The 24,250-nt window shown below is 41.9% G+C and overlaps 1 protein-coding gene across 1 annotated transcript in view; it reads left to right on the top strand.

The window, feature by feature from the left end:
• Positions 1-999: 999 nt before the first annotated feature.
• The window catches only part of KLHL1 (kelch like family member 1), a 125,573-nt gene continuing 102,322 nt past the window's right edge, over positions 1,000-24,250 (top strand). Inside the window, exon 1 of the mRNA XM_088667464.1 lies at positions 1,000-1,800. Within this exon, the coding sequence (XP_088523590.1) occupies positions 1,304-1,800 (497 nt within the window). The 5' untranslated portion in view covers positions 1,000-1,303. The remainder of the gene's footprint in view (positions 1,801-24,250) is intronic.

Raw genomic sequence — 24,250 nt, 5'->3', positions numbered from 1 at the left:
AACTGTTTGAACTCTTGGGAGCAAATGAGTGCAAAATATCAGCACAAGAGTGGGGGAAAAGCCAGTGTGGAAACTTCATTGATTATAATCTGAATTTAGTAGTGCCACCTGGAAAGACACTGCTAGTTTGAGGAGGATATCGCTGCCCCTGCTCCCTCCAAAACACAGGTTGTGGCCATCTTGGAACATCCTTGCAAAACTGAACTCCTGAAGAGGGAGACACTATGTGGGGATTGCACTCGACTTTCTCGGTAAGAGCTCAGGAGAAGATGAAACTCGCCAGCATCCCCACTTGTTCGAGCAAACTTCACACGAGTCCGCCCGCCTGCTGCAGAGATCGCGAGTGCCTTTTGGGGACAAGCGGTGCTCTAACACCTGGAACATCCCATCGATTCTAAGGGGCCGTAAGATCCTGCCATAAAAACCGCCGCCGCCTCGTTTTCATGGAAAGCGTGACCGTTAAAATTAGGGTCATCTGGCGTCTCCCGCCGCCCAAGGCTTCTCTGAACATCTGCATCCTTTATTGACAGCGCCGGAGAGGGAGGCGCTGGAGAGGCGGCAGCAGGCGGAGAGAAAATGGTTCAGCGAGGACCTTGACAGCTGTGTGCGCGCGAGAGAGAAAGAGAGCTAATATGCCCTGCCGAGGGAAGAAGCTGCGCCGCCAACCCTCCCCTCCGACTAAGTAGCCCTTAAAGGCTACGCAACTTTCGACGCCGCTTCCTCCCCGCCCCCCAGCCCTTCAGAAAAGCGCTCAGTCGAGGCTTCCTGAGGGAAGCGGATAACTCCAGGCTCTTTCCACACTCTTCCGCGCCAGGGAAAGGAGGCGGCGGTGGAGGCTGCTGCTGCTGCTGCTGAGGAAGAAGAAGCCACCTGCTTTACTACTGGAGCTGCCGCCGCTGGAGCCTGGAAAAGGGTTGGGGGGGGCACAGCGGAGGACTCTCCCCCACCGCCTCGTCCACGAGAGCAGCGCGCACTTTCCCGCGCCGGCAATCCCTCGGTCCGCTCTGTGGCAGGAGCGCAGTTTGGAGGAGCCTTCCGTCAGCTCTCCCCTCATTGCCGTCTTCGCTGAGGGCGCCGCCGCCGCCTTTCCCCGGTCTACCTCTGGCGGCTCTGTAACCCCCTTGTGTATGTGTTTATTTGTGCCGTTCTTCTTTTAAACCCCATTCCTTCCCCCTTTCCCCTCGGAGATTCCCTCCTCCGTGAGGCGAGCGGAGCGGGGAAACAGGCAGCGCCTCGCTCCAGCCTCGCCGGTGCCGCGCGCCTCTTCGTCTCCCTCCGCCGCGGCGGCGGCCTCGTTAGCAGCATGTCGAACTCGGGTCGGAAGGACTTTGACGTGAAGCACATTTTGCGCCTCCGCTGGAAACTGTTCAGCCACCCGGCGGCCCCGGCCGGCGGCTGCTTGCAGCAGGACAGCAGCTTCGAGCACTGGGGGCCGAGCCAGAGCCGCCTGCTGAAGAGCCAGGAGAGAAGCAACGGCTCCTTCTGGAAGAAAGCTGCCTCTTCGTCGTCCTCGTCCTCGCCGCCGCCGCCGCCGCCGCCTTGCGCTGCCTCCCCGCCGCCCCTCAACGGGACTTTGCTGCCCTCCACGCGGCTCCATGGACTGGCCGAGCAGCAGCGGCGCCAGCCGGCCCCTCGCACCGCTTTCTACGTGGAGTCCCTGGAGGAGGGGCCCGGCCGAGGCGGGCCGGGGGAGTTCACGCGCGAGCGGGAGAAGACGCTGGTGCTGCGCGAGGTCAAGGAAGAGCCGGCGCCCTTTCTGGAGGGCGGAGGCCAGGCAACAGGTGAAGGGGCCGCGAACAGGTACAGTACTCGCCGCGGCACCTGGGCTTCTCCCGCTCAGGGGAGCAGCTGGCCAAACAAGGTGTTTGCGAGGCTGCATTTGGAGGGAGAGAGGTGTCCACCCTCCCCCCTCTCTTTCTCTCTCTCACACACACACACACGAGAGAGAGAGAGAGAGAGAGAGAGAGAGAGAGAGAGAGAGAGAGAGAGAGAGAGAGAGAGAGAGAGAGAGAGAGAGAGAGAGAGAGAGAGAGAGAGAGAGAGAGAGAGAGAGAGAGAGAGAGAGAGAGAGAGAGAGAGAGAGAGAGAGATGCCTGCTAGGAAGGTCAGCGTACTCTTCCTCTGTAGGTTTTTGTTTTCTTTAATGCGCTGCACTTTGTCACCCTCGCGACGCCCCACTCCACGGTATAGTTCATTGCACGTGTTTGTCCCCTTGATCTCCTTTGCAATAGGGTAACTGGAGGAAGACATGAAATAAATTAAGGCACATTCCTAGCCCACCTCTGCCAGATGCATGCTTTCTCGGGAGTAAGCCCTACTGAACTCTGGGAGACTTCTAAGCCTGTGTGTCTACTCTCCACGCTGCATGGCTGCAGCCTTGCTTGAAGTAAACAGCTGGGTGCTGAGTATGTTCCCTTGGAAGCGGAACTCAGTGGAGCTCACTCCCCAGATTGCTTCCTTGACAGTTTACTGTGTGATGCCTACTCTCAGATCCCAGCCTTCAAGACTTGGAAATTGGTAGAACTTGAGTAAAGATGGGTAGGAAAGGGCTGCATATCCCTTTGAGTTCAAAGGGAGGGATTAAGTGCATATCTAACTCTCCCTTTAACACCAGTGGCACAAAATTACTCATCTTTGATAGATCATGCACTTAGCCTTCATGATGCCACAAGACTCTGGGGCTTTCCTCCCTGCCAAAGAGTAATTGCACTTATGCTTCTCCACCCCTCTGCAAATGCTGTTTCAAATATGCCAATGTAACAGTCCAAACTATAGTCAGTGATGAAGAGTAATCTGCAGTTTTCTAAAGTTGTAGGAGTGGACATGGAGCTCAAGTTAAACAGATTCCAGATCTGGAAGAACTTTCCATTTTGCCCCATGTACTTTTACCACATGGTTTTAAATCCATTGCATGCACTTGGTGTTAACTGAACCCCACATTCCAAATGCATGTGCAGTTATTTCTGACTCTGCATGGTCCCTGCGGTGGGATCAGCATATAGGCTACAATTAAACAATCCAGCTGGTCGCATGCACTTCTGGTGCCGTTGTTTTCGGTGAGAATTAATGACATGCTTAAATCATTCCTGTTTAAATCTAAACCGTTTAACTTTGGATGGACTGTGACAATGCTGATTTGCTGAAGAGGGTATATAATTCTCTTTTCTCTTCAGTGAGTTTTACAGCAAAGGTTTTTGGCAAAATCGTGCTGCAAGAGGAGCATCCAGGAGGTCTTCATTTGGCAGGGATCACAGTAACAAAACTTTGTAATCTCAAATTGATTTGGTTAGTTTGATATCGATCTCTCTTGCTCTTACCAATTGCGTTTGAAGGATACTTGTGTGATACCTTCAGACAATTTAATTTGAGCTAGACTCAAGCAGGGTCCTGCCCCATATCCCCCCCCCCCCAGTGCTAGGACATAAGTCTGGAACACATGAACTAATCATGTAAGGAAGGGTGTGTTTGAATATAGGCAGAATGCCTTTCTGCCATACCAAATAGCCACTGTCAGTTTGGAAACAGATGATGAAGATAAAGGCTTTATACGTGTAGGACAAAGGGTACCAACTTGAACTCTGGTTCTCTCATTTTAGAGTTAGGTAATGAATTTTAATATCCAAGCTCATATTCTAGATACATTTTTAAGATACATATTGTTGCTGAAGGCTTAAAGATTGGACTGATTAGTATATGAATCCTGAACTTGTTCTACTAGGTTATTTGCTTCTGCTAGAAGTCCCAAAAGTTATAAAAGTCTTGGTTCCCAAGCATTTTAGTATGGGGCTCATATTAAAAACCCACTACTCAGTTAAAGCTCCGTGTTCAGATAGAAAAGTCCTGTAGCCAGTGTTTGCTGCATTGCCTCATGGCACCCTCTGTTTCCATCAACATTTGGAGTCCAGGTCAGTAAGTCCCAAAAAGATGGAGCAAGGTTGCAGTACATCAGTCAAGTGCCATTGACATTAATGGAACTTCTGAGTAAATATGTTTGGGATTGAGCTTCACAAGTATTTGCACTAATAAGCATGCACTCTTTCCATTTTATCAGATGAAGTGTTCTGTCTGCATTTCTATTTGATTAATTCAATAAGAGATCATGCTTTCCTTTCTCTCAGTATGTAAGGCTTTCAGAGCAGAAACTTTATTTCATCTGCTACTAACTTTAATGTGCCTCAGTTTTTTTTCTGTTTCTGGGGTGTCTGAATGTTAAATCAGGGCTGTTAAGAACATGTCTAATTATCAAAAACATGATCAAATCAAAGTTAAGCCATTTTAAGCATCTCATTTGAATGACAAGAGTACATGCTTAGATGTGCTTCTGTTAAAACCACAACTTAAGTGTTTCATTTTGGCTGGGTTATATCTAATCAAATGTTGAGGTACCAAACTTGTACAGAAATGAAATGTTTTTTAAAAACTTTCTGGGTGCCACTCAGATTTATAGGAGGGCAAGCAGGCAGGGGTCTGAATTTTCAGCCTTGCAGTTAACCAAGATGGAACTGAATTGTCAGCTCCCATCTTAAAGGGCTCAAACACGTAAATATTTGTTGTCTGCTTCTATCAACAGATCAGTGTGTTTTGCTGGATATGATGCTTGTTAAATTTGCTTCACTGCTAAGTCTGGAGTTCAGAGAGGTGTCGTGACATTTAGAAGGTCTATGCCTTTCTTAAATGCTGCATGTAAAATCCTAGCTTTGGGGGAATTGTTGCATGCTGCCCAAATTATCCAGTGGTAATCTTAACTGTGAAACTATCCATGTACAGTATTTGCCACAAAACTATCAACAGATTGTTGCATCTGCATTTAGTTGCTATCCTTCCATGATTCTAGATAAACAACTGAAGTTTCCCAAATGACCAAGGACATAGATGGGGAAATTCTGAACTTCCTGAAGTTAAAAGCTGTTGATTCAGTACTACTTGTTTTTAGCAAAAGTGGACCACTTTTGTATGTCTAGTCATTTTTCTGTGTCATTCAACTATCTTTGCTCTGAATACAGGAGGGGAACATCTGTATTACCTTATTTTACCTTCATATTCTGGGTGTTAGGAAGAGAAATTGCTTGCCATGGTGTATTGCATAAAAATATAGGTAATGTTTAGATGAGGCAGGAAGAAACTTTCTGTATATTTTTAGGTGGCAAAAACCTCCCAAATAAAAACCAATGAGAAACCAAAAACTGATGCAATGTAATTATGGTGCAAACTTCTGGGAACGTTTTGGAGTACTTCACATTCATTGGCAACTGCAGGTTAGAACAGTGTGGTTTGTAGGAGGAGGAGTCCCAACCATCCTTTTTTGTTTCATGGGTGAAAATAGTGCCTGGAAAAAGGCCAGATGGAAATATAGTTACTGTGTTTAAGGACATGCATAAAATAGGTGCTCACCTAATCAGTTTTGCAATAACAAACAAACCAGCAAGCCACAAACACATTGTGGAACCTGGGCAAGCAGAGGGAAAGTGGCAGTGAGTGCTTCAGATAAAAGGCAGTGGGTGGGAAATGACAACCTGCACCTGAGCTTGCAGCCTTTTCTCTAAAAATACCTGACCTATAAGCAGCACTGTTTGGCAGCAAAACACAGGGTTCGGAATCCCTTGTCTGGTGCCCTAGGTGTAGTTCTGCGCAGTCTTTTATTCACAATTGCTCAATCACTACTTTAGTTTGGAAAGCATAAAAGATGCTTTGCTCTTTGTTGGAAAGAATGGGACAGGCTCATGTGAATTGGCAGGTGGGAACCTGTGTGAGATCTCAGCCCCATTACTAGGCTGCTCACGTGAGTGGTCCGCTTGTGTGAGCAGTCATTTGTGCGTATAACAATATATGAATCAGTTTCAAGGCAGTGAAGCGGAGAAACTGATTTCATACAATTTGACTTTTTTATTGAAAAGTTTTGTGGGTATTCATGTAGTTCTCTTACTTTGGGAGCATCAGGGGAATTTGTAGCTTATACTGGTGATTCTGCAAAATGGAAGGAACAGAAAAAGTGAAACAAAGCCGCCTTTTGGATGATCAGCAAGTTCCAATCATGTTTGGAAGCTTTGAACCTGAAGAGATGTTCTTCTGTAGGCATGGGAATTTAGAAGAAAAATATGATGAAGTGTTCTTTTGCATTTCCTGGTTGGCTACATAGGTTAAATGCCAGCCAAAGTTTTAAGTTCCTTTGATTTCATTGGGAGAGATCCAAGTACCTACTTGACCGTCCAATTGAAATCATTAGGATTTTAAAATCATCAAAGCTGCCATGGAATTTACTTCTCAACAAACATGTATAGGTTTGTACTGTAGGTTTGTGTAGAATGATAATCTCAGTGGTCACTAGGTGCTCTGAGACCAAGGGAAAAGCTTGGGGGTGAATCATTTTTACTTCATTTCTCTCTTATTTCTTAAATAATATCTTCAACACCATGGCTTCAAATGGAATATAATAGAGCTTTTTGTACGTTGACTCATTTTTTGTTGCTGTCTCTGGTTAAATACCAAACAACTTCAGGATATAAGAAATAGTCCAAACTAGCCAATAAATTTACAGTAACTTCAGAATAACACCTTACCTATTTTTATTTTTTTTTAGGATTGGCCACCACTATTTCTTAAGAGTCATTGTGGCACTGCTTAAAAGCACTGTGGAAGTGCTTTTAAAACACTTTTCCTGTGCTGGTTCCCTTGCCACCCTGCCCTTTAATGCTGCTAATTGTCTCCAGAAGTCCTATTTGCATCACATGACACCTGATGCACAGCAACGTGAGGGGATTTTCTATAGGAAAGAGAACAGAGGAAAGGATGTTTAAGAGGGAGGCATGGCCAGTCCCAAACATGTTATTTTAAAAACACTATTAATGTAACTTATAGTTCATCCCCGAGTTTCTACACAAGGATGAACTGCGGCTTTATCATATCATACTCAGTTTTATTTAAAAAAATGTTGTTTTGAAACAGCCAAACACAGCCTGAACTTGAATGACTAAGGAAACTGAATTAGCAATATTTCTGTCTCTGCTGCCCTTTGGAGTTCACTGTAGTCTTGTTTTGGCTCACCTCATTAGAGTCTTAAAATTATTGCATTCACTTAAGCTGCATATTCATTTGTAACAATATAAAAAAATCCTTCCAGTAGCACCTTAGAGACCAGCTAAGTTTGTCATTCGTATGAGCTTTCGTGTGCATGCACACTTCTTCAGATACACTGAAACAGAAGTCACCAGAGAGGGTGGGGAGGGGTATTACTCAGAAGGGTGGTGGGAATGGGAGATTGACTGATAGGTGTGGTAAACCTGTTGATGACTGTTAACGACTGATTGCAATTGGTCTTACAGGAAAAAGCAAGGGGTGAGATGGCTAAAGAAGCTTTATCATGTATAATGAGATAAGATTCCAATGTCTTTACAGTGGTACCTCTATTTATGAACACAATTGGTTCTGGAAGTCTGTTCATAAACTGAAGCGTTCATAAACTGAAGCGAACTTTCCCATTGAAAGTAATGGAAAGTGGATTAATCTGTTCCAGACGGTCCGCGGAGTACTTAAACTGAAGCGTTCATAAACTGAAGCGAACTTTCCTATTGAAAGTAATGGAAAGTGGATTAATCCGTTCCAGACGGGTCCGCAGAGTACTCAACCTGAAGCGTACTTAACCCGAAGCATGGGTGTACTTGGTTCCGGAAGTCTGTTCATAAGCTGAAGCGTTCATAAACTGAAGCAAACTTTCCCATTGAAAGTAATGGAAAGTGAATTAATCCGTTCCAGATGGGTCCGCGGCATTTGTAAACCAAAAATTTGTAAACCGAGGTGTTCATAAACTGAGGTTCCACTGTATTTAGACCAGGTCTCTCCATGGTTTTTAAATTTGGTAATAAGTTGCAGTTCAGCAACTTCTCTTTCCAGTCTATTTCTGAAATTCTTTTGTAATAAGACAGCTACTTTGAGATCTTGTATAGAATGACCTGGGAGATTGAAGTGTTCTCCTACTGGTTTTTCTGTCTTATGATTTTTTTTATTTTGTTTTGACTACGTCAGACCAACACGGCTACCTAACTGTAACTATTAATTTATAGAAATGTTTTGGTTTTGTCGTATTACCTAGTGGGGTGGAGTCTCATGCAACTACTTCTCTCAGATAATTCTCTCTGGCATGACCACCTTGTATCTGACAGTTATTATTTTTATAGAAAAGTTCGGAAGTGCTTCATTTAACTTTATTGTTTTCAATATTTGGTGTTCTTTTAAAAAAGAGACCTCACGATCCTCTATTGATTGTAATTGCAGCATGTGATCAACTAATGCAAAGTTTAAAGTACCTGTGTACGCATCAGAAGAGTAGAATACAGCTAACAATGATTGAGATCAGTGGATTCGTGGATCCCTTAACTCCATTTCTTTCAGTGCTTTAACAAATTTCAGTTGTATTTTATACCGTTTCTTGTTTACTAATTCATGAACCTGCAATGGTATTTGTAAATAAAATTGCAAGTCCAATCACTCTTTCGCGTGGATTTTTAGGCTTTATATTATAAACAAAAGATATTCTTGTGTTAAATGTTTCAATATAGTAATATATCCAGATTGTGTAACCTGCCTGAGGTAGGCAGATCATTAAATGAGAATTAGCCTGACAGCAACTGCTTTATAATTTTGTGGTGTTTTCAGCTGTGGAAGAAAAATGTTTAATCTCCTTGAAATAAGCTTTTAGTGTGTTTATCAATGAGCATGGTTCATTACACAGCAACTATGCTACATAAACAACAAAAATGTGCAAGAGCTAAAGAAAAAGTGCTATCAGCAAAGATCATGGTGGTAAATTTTAAGGGTGTTATTAAGCTTGATACTTCTGCTAGGTCAAGCACTTTGGGCTGTACAACAGAACTTCATTCCCTCTCCTGTCCCTGGGTTCTCTCCAGACCTCCTAAATACACTATGGGTCCCCCCCCACAAGCCTCTGGAACAGATTTAGGCTGGGGGTCTTGTCATCTTGGCAGCTCAGGACCTCATACACATTGCCCAGGCTTGCACCTCAGGGAGGTCACATCGGTGATGCTAACACAGCAGCTGTCTTTGCCCTCGCAGGTGCACTCCATTGTCTCTTTCAGGACAGACAGATGCCAACGACTCCTAACTTAATTTGGTTAGGATTGCAGCCTAAGGAATTAACCCAAATGCAGAAAAGGAGGGCTTTGAGAGAAGAGAGGAAGATCACACATAAGATCCATGTAAGAATGTCACATCTTACAGGTTTTCACCTATATTAGGACTGAAATTTTGCTTATTAGTTCATAAGGCTGCTCAAATCTGTAGTATGAATGCAACATTTCCAAAATCACTTATGATTGCAGGGTCTATTATTGTAACTGGACATTGCTTTACCCCGAGGCTTTGAGTTCCTGACTTACAATTATTGTCTTAGCTTATGTCTTTCCCCCCTTATTTTAGAGTTGGCAGCCAAGATTCCTGAAAAATAATGATGATTAATGATTCCCACCCTCCTTGAAACTACAACAGTAGATTTCTAAAATACAAGAATTTGTGTAAGCTATCAGATTCTTCTAATATATTAGTATCTTTGGCTGATAACTTATATTATTATTACTTTCTATCATCATTACTTTCTATTATTGTGGCCTAAACTTACAGTAAGTTTTAACTTTGTATTTCTTGGCTAGATTCTCTGTACTAATCACACCGCAGCAACACAAGTCATGAAATTGTGCTACTGTAACTCCTGAGTAAGCTTAGCAGGCAAATACTGTAATAAGAGGAGAGGTCCTCTTGAGGATCCCAAATTGGTTAAGTTGCAGGTTAAGTAAGAATAAATACAGTTCTCCAAATGGAGAGATGTAGAAAGTGGAGTATGTACTGAAAGGATCAATATTGGGACCTGTACTTTTAAACTTGTTCATAAACGATGGAGAATTAGGAGTGAGCAGCGAGGTGCTCAAGTTTGCTGATGTTACTAACTTGTCAGGGCCATTAAAACAAGAAGTTATTGTGAAGAGTTCCAAAAGAACCGCTCCAAACTCGGTGCATAGGTGATAAAATGCCGAATGCAATTCCGTGTAAACAAGTGTAAAGTGATACATGCAAAGGCAAAATATAATATCAATAATTTCACAATATACATTTATGGGGTGTGAGATGACGGTGACTGATCAGAAATGAGACCTTAGGGTTGTAGCAGATTGCTCAAAGAGGATGTTGATCCAGTGTGCAACACCTGTGAAAATTTAAATTACGTGCTAGGCATCATTAGGAAAGGAAAGGAAAATAAAGTTGCCTTTATTTTAATGCTATAATACAAAACTATGGTGCGACCACATTTGCCATACTGCATATAATTCTGGCCATCTCGCTTCAAAAAGGACACCGTAGTCTTGAAAAATATTCAGAAAAGGGCAACCAAAATGATCAAGGAATGGAGCAGCTCACCAGTAAGGAAGGTTGCAGTATTTGGGACTTTTTAGTTTAGAGAAAATAAATGGGTGTTTAGAGAAGAGGGGACATGATAGAAGTTCAGAAAATTGTCCATGGCATGGATGAAGGAATTAGAAACAAGTGGTCCCGTTCCCCCCTCCCCCCATTTCGTAACACTAGAACTCATGGACATCCATTGAAGCTGAATGCTGGGAGTCTCGAGTCAGACAAAATTAAGCACCTTTTCACACAATACTTAGTTAAGCTAGGGAACTGAGTCTCACAGAAGTCAGTGGTGCCCACCAACCTGTTGTTGTGTTGTTTAGTCGTTTAGTCGTGTCCGACTCCTCGTGACCCCATGGACCATAGCACGCCAGGCACTCCTATCTTCCACTGCCTCCCGCAGTTTGGTCAAACTCATGTTCGTAGCTTCGAGAACACTGTCCAACCATCTCACCCACCAACCTAGATGGCTTTAAATGAGGATTAGACAAAATCATGGAGGAGAGGGCTGTTGAACTCTACTAGCCATGATGGCTGTGCTCTGCCTCCACAACGGAAGGCAGCAATGCTTCTGAATACCAGTTGCTGGAAACCCCAGGAGGGGAGAGGGCTCTTGTGCTGGAATCCAGCTTGCAAGTTTCCCATTTGGGCACCTGGGTGGCAACTGAGAAGAGGAAGTTGGACTAGATGGGCCGTTGTCCTGATCTAGCAGCCTCTTACGTTCTTATGAGAAATTCAGATGCAGGATGGTATACAAATTTAATGAACAAATGAATAAAACTATATTATTGTAACTCAAAAATCCAATATTCTGTCCTAGGTACTCCTATTTGTACTCAAAATCTGACCACAGTGGCCACATGCTACTTATTTTCTGGTCTTTGAGCTAGCAAAGGTAAAGGTGTCATGAAATGTGTAAATATTGAGATTAATCAGTGAACCTATTCAGCCTTGGATATTTATTGCCAGGAGGTGAATCAATATTGGTATCTGCTTTGGTACTCTTTCTTCTCCCCCACTCATACAGTGCCATAGTACAAGTTCAGAGGAATTAAGCATCGTCTATGTATTGGAGGGATTTTTTTATTTCTTGTTTGTTTTTTAGTTCCTTATTTTACACTAGATTTCTATAATCTCCTTGAAAAGTTAGACAAGCTTTGGAAAATCCTTATTAATGCAACAATGGGAACGTGTAAAGGCTGGATATTCATACTGAGAGACATTGGGGACATGTTGCTGAAATCCTGTTTCACTTCACTTGGATTCAGATCACAGAGTAAAAGTTTGGAGTATTGCATTTGTAGACGAATCATTTTCTGGAGGGTTTTTATGCAAAGGACTGACATTTTTGTTTATTGCTAAAAACTTCTGTGAATACATTTGAATTGCCATTTTATGCGTCCTCATTTTGTGAGCTTCCATCTTTCTTTTGATGCAGTCACAGTGCATTTTCTTCATCTCGCAACCCAATTCCTTCCTATCCCCCTTTCTTTAAATAAATGGGATTCTACTGTTCCCATAACCTTATTATAGTAATACTCCAGTCCTAATGACCTTTTGCTTGAAATTAAATGCAACTGAGAACATTGAAATTTATATCCCAGCAAAGATGTTTAGAAAAAGGATTGTAAGTGTCTATTCTGAATCATAAAATGGATAAAGAAATAAAAGTTTTAAATAGAACAAAGGCTCTTATGTACCATCTGCCTAATTACCAGCTGAGCTACTAGTTTAGCCTCTACACAGGTGTTATTTTATAAATAAGAATCTTTGACCATGAATACAGATTCTTTGGGAAAGTTTTTTTCTCCCTACATTGCAACCCCTGGTAAATTTAATATTTTTAATAGCAGTTTCCTAAACAACATGAAATAAGTTTTTTCTCCATAATTTCAGCTTTCAAAATTGAAGAAAAAGAAAATGTATTCAAATTATACACTAGGGATTTGAATGGACTTATATAGGCAGCTAGTGGAGGTGCACAACGGTTAGATTTCTGCATCCTTGGGCTTGGACTAATCCCTGTTGAACTGCTTGGGTGCCTTCTCTTGTTCTTACTTCAGAACTCATTTCATTATTCAAAATTTGAATTATAGCAAAAGGAGAGCAATACTTTCTTTTCATGTATATGGGTATATTCTCAGGTGCATTGCATAGAACATAAAGATAGAACATAAAATTGGGTTGTCCTTCCTCTGAACAAAAAACCTACTCTGGTCCCTATATTTTTGTGATAGTATTTCTGCTTGCAGTGCCAGCGTAATAGTCATGTGGTACTAGCATGACATTGTATTTTGTGACATTGCTCCGTTGTAGTTTACCCCCATTCCAAATTTGTTTTATGGCACAGTAAAGTCTTGGCTACGCTTTTAGTTGATTCAATTGTGATTCTCAGTTTCCATCCCATTAAAATCACTGTGATTAAATGTGGATCAAGCTGTAAATCCTACTCTCGCTATAAGCTTTCCTAGCATTAAGTTTAAAACATACTGTGTCTTTCCTTTTCTTATGATGCCCATTGTGGCTGGTGGGGTGAAGAGCAGGGCAGGTAATAATTATGTGGAGCCCAGGGTAGCAAGAGGTAGAGCAAGAAACAAGCTGCACCTGCTAAGATTCTCTCTTCTTAACAGCTGCTAGAATAATGCCCATTACATAGAACAGTTCTCTGACTGCTAGGTTCTACAGACTGTCAGACAACCCTGTCCAGCTTCTGATATGGGGTGGATGTTGATGCTTTCTAGCATTGGATGGTGAGATGTTGGCTACCATTGCAACCTGCATTATCCATCATCGTTGACACGGTGATGCAATTTCTCTTGTGTTAAGAGAACATTTCTGCTGTGCAGTACTTCCTGGGTTGGGTTACAAGAAGTTGAAACAACAATAAAAGAAATTAACACAGAAATATTTAGTGCACCACAGTATGAAAGAACAGTATGAAAGCAATAAACAGCACTGCAAATAAGCACTATGTGTAGATAGCAGAAGCCCCCAAGTCAGGTTAAGAGCTGAAAATGTGAGGGCTGAATCGAGAGCAAAGGGCATCCACCAACTAGGATGGGATCATTCCCTATCAAATGGACTTGACCCATGTTCAGTGACAGTTATCTGCAAGTTCAGAAATTTATTGTCCCACTGAAGGAAGGGAAAATGTGTTTTGTTTTTGTTTTCGCTTATTCCTCTTTCCCACCCATGCCATTGTGGCCCTGAAAGGCTGACCCTCTGGAATGGGTAGGAAGGGTTACTGAGAGGTGGCGCTAGAGACTGTAGCAGGAAGCAAAACTGACAAAAATTACCGTAACTCCTTCCTCATTCTTTACATGGGAACTTCTGTTGGGTCCTGTTCCCTTCTTATTCACAAATGTGCTGATCTGCTTCCAGTCCAGTACGTCATTCATAATATTTCTCTATATTTGGTAAAGTTATGATTCTGCAGGTTTGTTAGCCTGTAAACTGTAGGTCCCCAATTTGACTCCCTCCCTGCTGCTGCTGCTGCACCTGAACCCTGCTGAGCTCCCAATCTGCTGCTACTACTGTTGCTCCACCTGCACCATTCTGAGCTCCTCTTGTCCACCCCTCTCCCTCTAAGGAACTGGCGTCAACATTTACACCTGGGAAGACAGGCGAGTAGCATCATCTTGTTTGTCCCACCCTCCACTGACTGCTGGGTAGAAGGACAGTATACAAATTTCATGAATAATCATTGGGCATAGATCTAGATTGAAAACATTTAGTCAAAATTTTAAATATGTTTTGAACACTTATAGGGATAAATGAAACACATGGGTGATCTGACTGCTTCAAGTTTCAGAAATGGCAGGCTTGGAATAAGACGGGGAAGGGAGATGCTGAGAATTGAAGAATAGTGTATTAAGCAGCAAGAAGTGGCAGGTATCCAGTGATGGACTGCAAAAGAAATTATTGTTGTTGAGAGAGAGAAGGGGAGACAAACAGGAAGTAGCACTAGGATGGGTAAGATCATCCATCAACAGTCCCAGGGACTCTGGCTGGTTTCTGATAAGGTGGGTAGGTGCTTTTGGAAGAGTTATCCAAGTGGAAACTAGCCAGCTGAAATTGCTTCTTGCTAATTATGTCCAGTTATGAATGCAATGTGAACAAAAGTCAAGTTTGATACTGGATGCCCTAGGTCTAATCAACTACATGTTATTTCACATGTTGTTCAGTGTGTATGTGTGTGTGTGAGAGAGAGATGCTTTTTTGAATGCATGTTCCTTGTGCAACAATTTAAAAACATGTGCATGATCTAGACCAGACACCCCCAAACTGCGGCCCTCCAGATGTTTTGGCCTACAACTCCCATGATCCCTAGCTAACAGGACCAGTGGTCGGGGAAGATGGGAATTGTAGTCCAAAACATCTGGAGGGCCAAAGTTTGGGGATGCCTGATCTAGACCCATCAAAGAAGTGTTTCAATACAACACATTGGAAACTTTGTATGAGAAATAGGGTTGGCAAAAATGGAACCCCACAGCGCCATCTGGTGTCACAGTGTTAGAATGCATGAACAACTCATATAAAGCACTTTTTCTTTGCCAATGTAGCTGAGTCCATGGTGTTTGTACTCAGTGCAGTTATTTTTGACAGTTACCAAGGATTTATACACCAGACAACCTTAGATGGGTAAATAAACTGTGGGTGGTGACCTGTTTATCAAGTAGATTATTATTTTTGAATGAATTTATTATGGCTGTCTGTGAACATATTTCAACCTTGCTGCACTTTTTGTGTTGATACATACTTAATAGGATTTAGTGCCATTGGGAATTAAGTTACAGAAGGCTAATATGTGAAAGAGCAAGTCTATTGAAAATCTTATAACTGGGTTAAAATAGCAATACAGTATTGTGTCTTACACTACGCCTCTTCCACAGCACTGCCATTATTTTTCTACCTTTTCTTTTTTCTTTTTTTAAAATATCAAGCTTTATTAATTTTCCAGAAAAATTACAGAAATAATAACATATAAATGTAAAAACAAATAATAACATATAAACATATATTTAAGCAAAATATAAATCCTGTGGTCCATGCCTTTTACGCCCCTCCCCCTTCCCCTATACACCTCAACCATCTCTATACTACGCTATATTTTCATTTCAGTTCTCTGCAGATTACTATTTTAATTTAGTTTTCTTTTATATCTCATTTGTTTGAGCTTTTAAGAGGCTGAAAAAAGATCGATTGTCTCCACCTGGCATTTACGGTAATATACTCGGTAAACCATTTCCAATTTTCCCCTCTTTTATTTTCCTTGATTCCTTTAACTTCTTCATATTTTGTTGCCATACTGTAATACATTAATAATTTGAGTTGCCAATCTTCTTTATTTGGTATTCTTTGAGACTTCCAATATTTTGCAACGAGTAGTCTGGCTGTTGCTGTGGCATAACTCATTAGGCACCTGTCTTTGGCTCGGATATCATCTCCCATCATCCCTAAAAGAAAAAATTCCGGACTTTTTTTGAAAGAGTATTTCAAGATCTTCTTTAGTTCTCTATAAACCATTTCCCAAAACACCTTGATGTCTTTACACTTATTTTTCTACCTTTTGATTGGGATTCATTTTAAAGTTATGATATGGAAGTATCCTTTTCCATTCCTTTTTTTAAACCTCAAGATGTTTTGCTCTCCTCTGGGAGTAAAGAGGAGCTAGGGGATGCCTGTGAATGCTTCATCTCCATTTAAAGGATCATGTACTGGTGAAACAAATGCTGTCTCAAACAAAACATTAAACTTACTTATCTATAAGTTTGAGTGTTACAGTTAAATGCATAGCTGCCAAGTTCCGGAATGAAAAATCCAGGACCAGCAGTGGCGTGGCACTGGAAGTCGCTTCTACGCGACTTTCGGACATGCTTAGAAGCAACTTCTGGTGCCGCTTTGCCCATTTCCAAAATGTCTGCAGCGCCAGAAATCGCTTCTAAGCACTTCCGGACATGCATAGAAGTGACTTCTGGTGCAGGCGCCGCCCAATTTCTGGTGCCCATACATGGGCAGAGCGGCACGAGAAACATGGCCGCCGGCAGGAGCTGCTTTCTGGGGGATTTACGGGATATAAATCCATTCGGGAGACCAGCAGGAAACGGTAAGAAAATACGGGGGGTTTCCCGGGGAAAACGGGGTACTTGGCAGCTATGGTTAAATGGTATAAAACTAAAATAATATGGTTGTATGCTTTAATCATGGGTGGTCAGAAGGTAGATTGCAGTCTACTGACGCTGGCCAATTTCCAGTGAAACAATCATCAGGAAGAGAGTTCAGAGAACTATATTGGACTCTACTTCATCCCCAGACTGCACATGTCAGAAGAAGAGCAAAGAAGGTGAATTTTTAAGACTGTTACATATGATACACTAAAGAGATTCCCCATGCCATGGTGATGGTCCTGCTGGACAGCTGCTGCAGATAAACGTGCTATTACCATAGAGATGTGTTTTCAAGGTAATGTGCAGACTGTCTCCCAGATACTATAATAATACTATATTAAAAAAGCCTTGTAAAGTTAGATATTAAGCACTGACATGCTAAGCCCAACAATGGCTTTGTTCAGATAAGAAAATGAACAGGTTTCTGGACTGAAGATCGTTACTACATCCACTGAGACTACCTGTGCCTCAAGTGACAGAGACAGTTCTTCTTTGGCACCTTCACCACCGCATAGTAGACAAGGTTATGCACTCTAATCAGCATTTGGTGGGGTTCAATGCAATATTTCCACCAGTTGTGCTCTAGCCTTTGCCCTTCCTGTTTCTTCACTTGGAAATCCCTGGTATATCGGGGATCAAAACAAGTTCCATAGCAGAGAGGACTCTCATTAGTGTTTATGCCAATAAATAGCCCATTTCATCTCTCCATTCAGCAGCTCCACAGGCTCAGCAGGATTGACAATTCTCTCCAATAGAAAAGCAGGAATCCAGGGGGTTCCATAAGTCTCCATGGATGGGCATTTTAAACTGGTTTCCCACAGCAAATCCAAACTTCACCAGAAATTGGTCTGACCATGACAATGGAGTGATTTCAGCTCCCTATCCCTGTCAGACCACGAAAGATCTATATGCTACCTCCCTCCAATCTCTTTTCTGGCTAAAATGAGTTAGGTGAAGATTCTGATAATATCTTCTGTGTTGTGTGTTTTGAACATGCACCTCAGGGATCCTTGAGTGATGCTGACTCTGTTTTCTTTTCAGTAGTGCCAGGTGGACCATTTTCATAGTGTAGGACTTTTAAATTGTGTTAGGTTTAGTTTGTTAGTTTAATCTGGCCTTTATGTAATTTTTTTCTATTGCTGATTCCATCCCCCCTTAACTCTATGAATTTGTTGGTGTTTTGCTTTAATATTGCAGTAAACTGCTCAGACAATTTGCTTTTACCCCAAAAGAAGTATGTAATTAAAACAAAAAAACAAAAACTTGTCCCTGTGGCAACTCTCCTTACCCTGATGCAATTTCTCCAACAGTTGCATTGCCAATCTTCCTGATCATATGAAAAGTGCTTTTGTCAATGCTGGATACTGGGAAAGTATCCATGTGGCTAGGACGGCCCACACAGTGAGCCATTACAACAGGGCAAAAAGAATTGTGACATGGAGATAGATCATATTGAGGACAAAGTTAAACATAACATCCAGGCCAACATATCAGTGGCTTGCATAAGTTCACCTGGAAAATTTATAGCTGAGTTGAGATCTGAGTCTGGAACTCATTTCTCATACTCTTAACCATTCTGCTACCTCAGCTTCCAATATCTGCTACAGGAGCTTCCAAATTTGCAGTTCTGTGTACACTTGGGAGGGGCGTAGTAAGATAGGGGCGGTGGGGGCAGGCCGCCCCGAGCGGCGGGCTCCAAGGGGTGCCATCGCGGGCGCCCACCCCGCCCCCGGAACGTGTGCCATGCCCCTCTGGGAGGCGCCCCCCGCCCCCCGTGCCAGAGCATGAAGCTCCGCCACTGAGTAAGCCCACAGAAGACAATAGACTTACTTCAATAAACATGCATAGGATCAGACCATATGATGTGTAGGAACCAAGCCATTTAGGGATGAGTAATTCAGCCCATTAAGAGCTAAACAATTTTGCCTTTGTTGGGACTTCTGCATTATTAGGTTTATTTTTTAAAGAAATTAAGCACTGAATTCTTTAGGCCCTGTTTTGTTTACAAAATGAAACTGTAATCAGGGGAGAAGAAAGTTGCAAGGGAATATAAGAAGCTCTTCTTTGTTTGCCTTGAGTTTCTTTTTAGTTAAGCAAATATTAAAAAGTGATGCTATTTGGTATGCAGTATGCATAGTGTTACACACCTCCCACTGTCTAAGCAGAGAGATTCCAGGGTTTCCTTGGAAAGAAGGTAATCAGAGACTGTTACATTGTTTTATTTCAGATATATACAACATGAGTCTTTGATGGAGGGGCTCACAGTATTAACACCCCAACACATCTTCTCCCTTAGTAACAGCCTTGGATTCCAGCACAAATCAAGCATGCATCTACCTCCAGAGTTCTGCCCAGTTCTCTCACAATTGGATACTCTTCTATTGTCCTTCTGTCTACCAGCCCACCCACTTGCCCCATCACAGAGCAATTTATTGGTTATAATAATTGTGGTGCTTAACTATTCTGATTCACAACTATTGCCTAGACCAGGCATCCCCAACCTTCGGCCCTCCAGATGTTTTGGCCTACAACTCCCATGATCCCTAGCTAACATTACCAGTGGTCAGGGATTATGGGAATTGTAGTCCAAAACATCTGGAGGGCCAAAGGTTGGGGATGCCTGGCCTAGACAAAGAGACTGGATTGGTGAGTTTGCTTTACCTCCTATCTACCACAGATGTGAGAACCTAACAATTGGAAGGGACTCAGGGCACCATGCAGATGGACCTACCAAACCTACATCATTAGGTTTGCACTGCACATCATTAGGTATGCACTGCACATAGACAATGGCAGAATGCCTGCTAGAATGTTTAGTGAAGTGCAGAGAACTGAAAACTTGAGTGTCTTATAGTTCTTGTTCACTGTAGTTCTCCATATTGTTCAAAAGTGGCATTTTCCTACACCTCCGTTTAGGATGAGGGATTGTCAGCTACCAATTACAAAGGCACTCCAAAAGTATCATTAATTCACAAATGGTATCAAAGGATATCATCACCTCTGTGGTTTGAGCCTGGGTAATGGGCCAGGCACAAAAAGCTTAGGACTCCCTCCCCCTGCAATAAAAGACATATGCTACTGAGCAGACAGGGAAACTAGGTTTAGGAGAGACTTTCAAAGTTGAAATAAGCTGTGCCACCCTGAGAAGACAGCCTATTGATGTCTTTCCCTTCTGGATGGCAGAGGTGGTGCCTGCCAATGTGATTTCCCTCACATTATGCCCGGGAACCCAAACATTAAAATTTTGGAATGTTACAAAAGTTTTGAGACTGCTTCCTCATGTTGCTTTCATTATTCATTCTCTAATATTTTTGAAAATGGTATCATATCCAAATTGGAATGCTAGGAAGTGAAAAGCACTGTAAGTCTTAGTAGAAGAGTATGCACAACTGACATTTAATTGTAAATCCATATTCCCAGAACCAACTCAGGATTGAAGAAATATGAGATAGTCTTGGAAGGTGAAGAAAACAGTGTGTGCATGAGCTTTAAAGCTGTCTGGAATTCCCTGCTTGTAGGAACATGGATTATTGATATATAAAAACAATCCCAAATTAAGTACCTGTGAAGACTATTTCTGTTGAAGATTTTAAACACAGGCCATGTTTCATTTTTTGATATGATATCTTTATTGTCATTGTCCCCTTGCGGGAACAATGAAATTACTCGGTTGCTACATCCACTCAGATAAAGCATTCCACATAATCCAAAATTACAAAACCTAATTAAAAACAGTAAATATAATACAAATAACAAGTAAAATGAGATGCAGTCAGGTTTTTGATAAAGTTTGTAGAGATATGAACTACTGGATTACATCTTTTTTTAACTTTTTTATGTATTTATGAAAAGTAGTTTGAAAGGAAGGAATGAGATGGTGCCTGTAAGTCAGACTTGTGTGAAAGGGCTTTTTATTATTATTCTGGGAGATATATAGCTACTCTCTATTAAAGTGAGCATTTCAGAATCTCCACAGTCACATTAAAATTTAATAAACTTAAACCATATGAAATTTTAAATTTGAGAATAAAAGTTTAATTCATCCCTTCTGATACAAATGTTTTGAAGATTTCCTATGCAGACAGAAGAAAACATTAAAATTGTTAATATTTCAGTTAACAACAAACTGGTGTCAGGGAAAGACTTCAGGTATGGGGTCAAAGGGCACTCAAAATATTGCTTCATTTGTAAGCTTTGAGAAAGGTTAAAGTACCAAGGTGTTACTTATTCAGGCTTTGCACCTCATCTGGCTGAAACTTGAATCCTGAACTGAATTGAGGCAGGTAGGTAGCCGTGTTGGTCTGACGTAGTAAAAAAAAAATTTAAAAAAAATTCCTTCCAGCAGCACCTTAAAGACCAACTAAGTTTTTTTATTTTGGCATGCACACTTCTTCAGATACACTGAATTGAGGCAGTTTCTGAGGCTTGGCTTGAGACATCGCTGGATCAGCCTGAGCTATCTGTTAAAAGTTTGGTGTTTGGGGCGGGTGGGGGGTGAGAAGGAGGGGAAGGCAGCCTCTGCCCACCAGCTGGTGAACAAAGCATTCAGTCCTGCCCTGACTCACCAGCACATTCTCTGCAGGAAACTTTACAGTCACTAACCGCTAGATGGAGAGTTCAGTCCTGCTCTCTGCAGTGCAGTTGGATCATGGCGAGGGAAAGGGAGAAGGAAGCCATATGTTTAATTAGGGTTTTAAAACATGAGTGGTTGTTTCATATGGTTTGAAACCTTATTAAGCAGCAGGGCTGGATCCTGAATCGTGCAATGAATGCATAATATCTTTTGGATAAGTTTTCAGATGTGTAGACATAAAGATGCTTCTACCATGATGAAAGTGGGTGGGGGACATCCCATGGCCTTTCCATGACCATTGCTGCTGGTCTCCCTTGGGCAGCTTGCACAGGCTGCTGGAATACGAGGCATGTTGGGTGTAAAACTGGAATTTTATTTAAACACACAAGATGGGGGTTAAAACCTAATGTAGTTTCAATCAGAAATAATTAAGAATGCACCTAAAACTTCCACTTTAAACTTGTTTCTAATTACAGTAAACTGATTTCTACTAGAATGTTGATTTGTATTACTGAGCCAGTAAAACACTTCTAGACCCTTTCTAGGATCTTGTCCTTCCCCATAGGGAAATAATCTGTGTTGCCTTTCCTAGCAAACCCCTAACCACTCGGCTATAATCCCTGGCCAAAGCCTGTCTCAGCATTTAGCAGTCAGTCCTTGATCGTGAATGAAAGACTTAGATGAAAGGTGTGTGATGCTATCTAGGAATAAGAAATTTATCAGTTGTTGTTACATGCTGGTTATGGGAGTAGGAAAAACCTCTACACGAGATACTGGAGATCCTGTGCCAGTCTCAAGCAGACACCACTGGGCCACACAGCCTGCTAGAAAGTGTTTACTATGGGTAAGATTTCTCTGTCTTCATTGGGGGGGGGGAAGTGATTTGCCTTTCCCTCTTGAAATCAAAATAGCACATCTTTTTCTTTCAAATCTATTTACAAGAAAAAGATTTGAAGAAATCCCTAGGGTGTTGGCATATATTTGTTTTTATAATGCTCTTACATCCTTTTCAGTTTGCTATTCCCTTTAGTTAAAACAAGGAAAAAAATCAATAAAGAAGACTTCATAAACATAAGAGACTGGATTAAAATACTAGCTAGAGGATTATATAATTAGATCTAATTACCTAAGAAATGTGCGATATATATATATATATATATATATATATATATATATATATATATATCCAGAGGTGGCTTTACATATACTGTACTTCACATGTGTGAAAAACCCTGCAGACTCCTCCCCTATTTTTTTCCACCCAGAAAATATAATTTCTGGAGTTAGGAAACTGGGATAAAGTGTTTCATAGTTGAAAGGTAAAGGAAAAGAGGAACCTTTTGCAAGGTTGTTGTTGTTGTTTAGTCGTTTAGTTGTGTCCGACTCTTCGTGACCCCATGGACCTCCACGTAAACTATTTGATGTCAGCATGTGACTGGGTCACAGATTTCTCTGCAGTAATATCTTCATGATATTATTAATCTCTACAATAATATCTTTTTTTTTCTTATTGTTCGCACTCTGTCCATTTAGTTCTGAAATTGAATCCTGTAACAGAACACTGATATGTTGTCATGATCTGAAGTAGATCTGAAAACGGTTTGGGATGTGGTCTTTATTGCCCTGCGCAGTATCTCCTCCATCTCCTCCCTCCATATTAGGAAAATCTATTGCAAGGCCAAGCAAGCAAACTGCTGCATCCTCTCCCCTCATCCTCTGTGCATCCTGGTAGAGATGAGTGTGGCCATTGAGAGGTGGTGGACTGTTTCTGCCACTTTACTATGAGCAGTGGGGGGGGGACCCTGCAGAGCCCCACACTGAAGACTCCATAGGTCTGAACAACATTATCCAAAGCACAACCCTATGAAAACAACCATCCAAGTAAAACTTGAACCATTGCAGTGTGGTGCCAACCACTTGGAGCTTGGACAGCTTCTCCAGAAAAAATACCATGATCGAAAAAGCTGCCATGAGATTAAGCAGAATTAATAGCAACACGTTTTCCCTTTTTCTATCCTGACAGAGGTCATCATACAAGTTACAGTACTAATACAGTTCCCATTACAAAACATGGCCTAAACCCCAATGGAAATGGATCATGATGAGGCCACCTAGTGAATTAACAGAACAAATGAGATTTAGCTGGCAACAATACCTGTTTTATGTTATTAGCCAACATTTACAAACTTTGAGAGTCAGTCACACACACACACACACACACACACACTGCTTGCCTTTTTTTTAGGCCTTCATTTTTGTGTTAATAAATGGGTTTTAACTAGGAGAAAGAGAGTTTGCTAAAAATGCTATAGTCATATCTGATTTGATGCAAGCTTTCTGGAAAACAGGTAAATTTGATGATGATTGAGAGACAACAATATACACTCACTAGGTCTGGCGGTGGGTGAGGTTTGTGGCCTGGCATGGGGCCCTGCTGTCCTCCAGCAGCCATGTTGCTCCACTGACCGTTGCTCCGCCCACCCCTTGTTCACCACCGAGCTTGTTTTAGGTTCCCGTCAAAAGCTCCTTTTCAAATTGGCCTATCCACAGCGGTCTGGGGTGGGGGAAGAGGAGTGGACCGGGAATAAGCAGTCTTCACTCCAGTCCACTCCTAAAGAATAAAAGGGGCCTTCACTGGCACCAGCAGCACAGTCAACCCCAGAGCATTTTCCTTGGTCTGAGGTCTGGGTCCTGCGGGGGGTGGGGGTGGAGGACTGCGCCTGGGCACGCAATAAAATTTGTCTTTCTGGTGCACATAATCAGAGTTTGGTTACGTATTTCAGACAAAGAAATGCATTTAGACTTTTGGCAAAATGGTATTAAGTGAAGAAGGCTTGATGGGTTGTAGAGTAGCATACAAACATCAATGTCAACTTTTAAGTCAACATTTGTTATTCTCAGGTCAGTAACTGTGGAAGGTTCTTGTGTATGTAGCTAAAAACCTTGGAGGAGGAAAAGTCAATTGATTTACCTTGATCTCAGAAAAGATATATTCTTAACCACGCAGTTTTCTGATGGTTGCTTTGATTATCGTGACTCGCTGAGTGTCAAAGATTGTGGATAAATACACAACTGACAAAGCCAGTGTAACGTAGCTGGA

The sequence above is a fragment of the Zootoca vivipara genome, chromosome 4 (genome assembly GCF_965207765.1).
Source record: "Zootoca vivipara chromosome 4, rZooViv2.hap1.1, whole genome shotgun sequence".
Classification (NCBI taxonomy): Eukaryota; Metazoa; Chordata; class Lepidosauria; order Squamata; family Lacertidae; genus Zootoca; species Zootoca vivipara.
Note: the sequence above shows the minus strand (reverse complement) of the source record. Positions and strands in the feature narration are given on the sequence as shown.